The sequence below is a fragment of the Sinocyclocheilus anshuiensis genome, unplaced genomic scaffold, assembly GCF_001515605.1.
Source record: "Sinocyclocheilus anshuiensis isolate Anshui unplaced genomic scaffold, SAMN03320099.WGS_v1.1 scaffold851, whole genome shotgun sequence".
Lineage (NCBI taxonomy): Eukaryota > Metazoa > Chordata > Actinopteri > Cypriniformes > Cyprinidae > Sinocyclocheilus > Sinocyclocheilus anshuiensis.
The window spans coordinates 161,086-167,090 of record NW_015546052.1 but is presented as its reverse complement, the minus strand read 5'-3'; the positions used below and the strand labels follow the sequence as shown (position 1 = coordinate 167,090).

Genomic DNA, 6,005 nt, shown 5'->3' with positions numbered 1-6,005 from the left:
ATACTGTTTAATGCAGCTCAGAGGGACATGGAATGCTTTAACTTGCAGCTACAAATTCATAAACAATGTTTTGATATTTTAACCATAAAACATTGAATACTGATATTTGAAATTATAAAAAAATGAAAAGATACTTTACTTGGGCAGTTGTGGCCTAATGGTTAGTCGGACTTGTAACCCGAAGGTCACAGGTTTGAGTTTGTCACTGTACTGGCAGGGGTTGTAAGTGGGGGGAGTGAATGACCAGCGCTCTCTTCCACCCTCAATACCATGACTGAGGTGCCCTTGAGCAAGGCACCGAACCCCCAACTGCTCCCCGGGCACTGGAGCAAAAGGCTCCCCACTGCTCTGGCTGTGTTCACGGTGTGTGTGTGTGTGTGTTCACTACTCACTGCTGTGTGTGCACTTGAATGGGTTAAATGCAGAGCACAAATTCCGAGTATGGCTTACCAAACTTGGCAAATGTCACAACTTTCACTTTCACTTTCACTTTCACTTAAATGTGAAATTAAAACCACCAGCTGGTGGCAGCAAGTCACTGTTAATAAGTGAGCCATTGCGATTGAACCAAACCATTTAAACGGGTGATTCATTCAGGAACGAATCACCTCCATGTTGCTCAGAGACACAAAACAGTGCAGTGGCTGTGTTTGAAATAATTTTTTGTTGGCGAAATAGAGCAAAAACAGGCAACATGGTGTCTAAAACATAAGTATTTTGATTAACTTCTTGTTTATTGAACTATTGTAAAAAAAAATCTATATCACTTGATTTGTAATCATGCTGATTTTTGGTGGAAAAAAACAGCACTCTTACTGTGATATTGATTAACTATATGAAATGATATGAATATATAAATTTTCTGCCTCCATATCTTGAATTTTGTGATCATTATAAATGTATTTTAATAGACTAGATCATGCAGTGAAAGAACAAACTCTAAACGCGCACTAGACTACATCACGTAATGTACGCGTGCACTCTGTATATCAAATAATATCAAATCACACTTCATTAAAACAACAATTACATTATCACAGATGATATATATCGCACACCCCTAGCTGTGATGCATTCAGTCTTCAAATGCAGCCTTCGAAGAATGAAACCTCTGAATTGTGACACAGCTAATGTGTGTTGTATCCTAATTCTCAGTTAAATGGTTTACCCTGTTTTATAATTGTGACTATTTGTGTTTACAATTAAGAGAATGTGCCATTAATCGTTTCAGGTCGAATGAGTTTTGCAGTTGTTATTAGATTATTTTCATGTGCATTTCTGGTAATTATTGATTCACAGCTTGTAAGAACATAATAATAAAAACATGGCACCTTTGATAAATTATATAAATGGTAACCATTTTAAGTAAAGTAAAACAGTTATAGGTCAACTTAAGTAGAGCTATTCCAAAAATATGAATAAGTCCACATCTGGAATAGTTAGTTGCTAGTGAAATTGGAAAAGATTTAATCTTAAAAGGAATACTTAGAATACTAAAATATTAGACTAATGAATAAACAAAAAGCACCTGTAACTTTTTGTATGTTGTTTAAAGGAATAAATGTTATATTGGCTTGCCATAGCGCTTGGAGAGAGCGAGCGAGGGAGGGAGGGCATTGCTGCTTAAAATGCTGTGAATGTGACAGCCAATAGACCAGACTGTCAACCTCAGCTTGGGGAGGGAATGTGGAGAAACCTCCACGAGGAAAATGCGCGCGAAGTGACGCGACACGCGCCGCTCTACAAGTGCTCTAACCATATTCCAAGAACAGCGCGAGAACCGGGGCGCGAAAACGACTCGCCCTGTTGAGGGGACAAACATGACTGTGGTGCCCGGGGAGAACCTCGACGAGACTGTGGCATTGGCAGCCCTGTCCCAAGATGTTTACGACCCTGAACGGGCAGACCAGGAGTGCTGCGAGCGGGTGGTTATCAACATCTCCGGGTTGCGCTTCGAAACCCAACTAAAAACACTGGCGCAGTTCCCCGCCACCTTACTCGGTGACCCCAGGAAAAGAATGCGCTTCTTCGACCCTCTGAGGAACGAGTACTTCTTTGACAGGAACCGACCGAGTTTTGATGCCATTCTCTACTACTATCAGTCTGGAGGCAGGTTGAGGAGACCCGTCAATGTTCCTGTGGACATCTTTATGGAGGAGATCAAATTCTACGAGTTAGGAGAAGAAGTCATTGAGAATTTTAAGGAGGACGAGGGTTTCATCAAGGAGGAAGAGCGACCTTTGCCCGAAAACGAGTTTCAGAGGCAGGTCTGGCTGCTGTTCGAGTACCCAGAGAGCTCTGGACCCGCAAGGGGCATCGCAATCGTCTCGGTGCTCGTCATTTTGATATCAATTGTCATCTTTTGCTTGGAGACTTTACCTGAGTTTAGGGAGGACGGGAAAATGTATGAGGATCACCTGGCATTCAATGGAACTGCTAGTTCAAAGAAGCCCAATCCATTCACAGACCCCTTCTTCATTGTGGAGACCCTTTGTATAATCTGGTTCTCCTTTGAATTGCTCGTGAGGTTTCTCGCGTGCCCAAGCAAGCCCGCTTTCTTCAAGAATATCATGAACACAATCGACATCGTGGCTATTATCCCCTACTTCATCACTTTGGGTCTGGAGTTGGCCGAGCATCAGGGCAACGGCCAGCAGGCGATGTCTCTGGCCATCCTGAGGGTCATTCGCTTGGTGCGGGTGTTCCGCATATTTAAGCTTTCCAGACACTCGAAAGGGCTTCAGATCTTGGGCAAGACACTGCAAGCGAGCATGCGGGAACTGGGTCTCCTCATATTCTTCCTTTTCATTGGAGTTATACTGTTCTCCAGCGCCGTGTATTTCGCCGAGACGACGACAGTGGATTTTACTATGACGTGATGTGCGATTGTTTTTTAAACTGTCCTCCATTGTTGTGATTGTAGACCATCGAAGCGCGAGACGTAGTCATAGGCGCAAAAATAAAAAAGAGAATCAAATAGAACGTATGTTATATATAAGCAAGCCCAATTAAATCAACGTGTAGTAGCACTTTATTCGTATACTCTTAGTCCACAAATTCGTGATCCGTTAGTTTTCCACAAATTTGGTGACAGTACGATACAGTTTACAAATGGCTAATTTGAAAGAAATAGCAGGACCAATATATGTAACTTTTTGTTATTTGTTTTCTAACGAGGGCAGTTCAACTGCAAGGCCGTTTTGAAAAAAAAAAAAAAAAAGAAGACTTGCCCCAGCTTATTTAAAAATGGCAACTGTTATTATTATTACCATTTTAAAAGCTAATTGTGTAATGTGTAACGTTACATTTGGAAATTTGAGAAATGCATATCTCTGTGCTTTTTGAGGACGATTAGTAGAAGAGCAAACCAGCTTTGTGATTTTTAATTTAGGATCACACTGCATTTTCAGGTTGCCATAATATCAGTGGCTCTGCATTAACATTAAAAGGTTATGGCATCTTAAAATTACTTGATAATTTCATTCGAACTATGTAGAGCACTTCAGGGATAGACTTACACTGATAAGCAACACTAAGCTTCTTAATTTCTTCATATTATCAACAGATGTGTAGGGAATGAATGAGGAGAGGCTCGATTTCAACAATGTGCGCCCAAATCTGGACACGAGGATTTTTTTTAATACACTAGCGTTATCTAGTGGAAAAGGGTGGTAACTGCAGTCTTTAAGATACTAAATGTGTTTCCATAGCAACTTTCCAGACTGTTCTGGAGACATTGGGCTATTATTGTTCCCTTCATTTATTCACATGAAAGATGGCTTTTGGTGCTTTTATTTTAAAACAAGGTACATTAATGAATTCAGTTAAATGGAAAAAAATCAACTCTCAGATAGGCAGGTTTACATTCCTTATTAGGTCTCGTTAAACTAAAAGAGCCCACAGAGGCTTATCCAATATATCAAATGTGAATACAAAGTAACAAAATAACACCATATAGCCCACATCCGTAAAAATGGAGAAACGTCTACATTTCTGCACTGCAACAGCATCAAAGGGGATAATGAATTCAGCACAAAAAGGGATTTATGACTTCACTGTGAGGAAGGAAAAGCTCATCCGTCTATTGGCTGGACTAGGAGAATCAACTCATGCAGTATCAGTAATGCACAACAACTGCACAGATTTCTGGACACACCACATCAAGTTTTTTTGTTTTTTTTTTTACTCTGGATTTTCACATTAACAAGAAGAGTTCAGACAGGAAGAGGTATGTAATACTGCACATCCATGAAAAATAACTGTGTATGTGTTGTAAAGTATTTGTGAGAAATATTTATATTTTGTACTATTTCTAATAATAATATATGAAAGCAATACTTTTAGGCCCATATACAAACAATATAACTGCAAACAGTATAAACTGGAAATATTGACAAGTTTTAAGAATTATGTCACTAAAACAAAAAAATTGCACAGATAAGTATGTTTTTCATAGACGGTTTTTGTTCATAGGCAATTTAAATGATATGAGATATTGCACAATATAAAATATAAAAGCAAAAAAAATAATAGAGGTCTAGAATTTGAATATTAAGATCTGTGGAATGAAATGTGTAAAGGAACAAGATCTATCTTATTATTATTATTATTATTATTATTTAGATTGATCATAATCAACAAAGCCTGGTACCACATTATTCCAATACAGTCTACAATAATCATGAATTTCACTCCTAATAAATCCTAAAATATTTTGCCAAAGCAATTTAGTAAATTAACTAAATAATTAATTATTTATTAACTAAATAAATAATATAATTACCACAAAAAGAGGAAATATATTTTAGATACTTTTTCATGTAATGGTTTGCAGGGTATTACTTTTGAACTAATCTGAAAGAAATCTAATTATTTTATTGGTTAAGAAATATACCATATACTGTTATTAATTCCTGTTTTCATGTAGGAAACAAAAAGCACATGACTGAATTAAATTACACAACAATATAAGTATGTCTATGTCTATAAATATAATTGTTTAAAAAGTAAAAGTGTATGAAAAATATACCATATACTGTTATTAATTCCTGTTTTCATGTAGGAAACAAAAAGCACATGACTGAATTAAATTACACAACAATATGAGTATGTCTATGTCTATAAATATAATTGTTTAAAAAGTAAAAGTGTATGAGATAAGACTTGTAGTATGCAGATTACAAAACTAGAATTTTTAATTCTAAAACAACACCCCAAGTAAAAATTGACCCACTTTTCGTACACTAGGGGGCAGTGTGTGCATGTTTTTAATCACTCTGTCAATATCCTTTCTGTAGTGTTTGCTGGTAAAGCCAGAATAAAGTTTAATGACTTCAGTTAGGTATTATTTTTTTGGGGTTTTTTTTACCAAATTTTTACTTTGTGATAACTGTTCAGAGTAATAAATTCAGCGGAACCGTCACTATATTATGTTATAATATATAATAAGATAATGCAGATTAAATAGTTAAAATCTTAAAATAGTTTAAAAAAATCTTAAATATGTAATTTTTTAATTTTATTTATTGTAATGGCTGAAATCTGTCTGAAATCCAAGGTTAAAATGGCATCCAGTTATCATAAACATTCATTGGGGGAACAACCAAATGTGCATTCTTATGTATCAATCCAGTTAGAGAATCCTCAAACTAGTTCCTAAACAGAGCAGTGCACAGCACAAATAATGTTGATCCATAAATAGATCTTATATTAAATACATACTCTTAACCCAGGCTCAATCCACTGCAGCCACTGAACTGCCATGCCAGGTTACATGAGGAGAGAGTGGGGGTATTTCCTGACCCACTTTAACACTGTTGTGTTGCACTAACCATGTGTGTTTAATGTTTTATGGGGAATGCTGGTTTGGTCACATGGGAAAAAAACAGAAATAAGAGTGACATATATAGACCCCTGATATTGTATTGTGTGTTATGCTTATAGATTTTACACACACACACACACACACACACACACACACACACACACAGACAGACAGACTTGAC

The 6,005-nt window shown here is 37.0% G+C and overlaps 1 protein-coding gene across 1 annotated transcript; it reads left to right on the top strand.

Moving 5' to 3' along the window:
• The first annotated feature begins 1,672 nt into the window (after nt 1-1,672).
• Nucleotides 1,673-2,879, top strand: LOC107699193 (potassium voltage-gated channel subfamily A member 2-like). The gene has a single exon (XM_016500390.1). It carries the CDS (start codon nt 1,821-1,823, stop codon nt 2,877-2,879), a length of 1,059 nt encoding a protein of 352 aa, XP_016355876.1. The 5' UTR covers nt 1,673-1,820.
• Nucleotides 2,880-6,005: the final 3,126 nt, after the last annotated feature.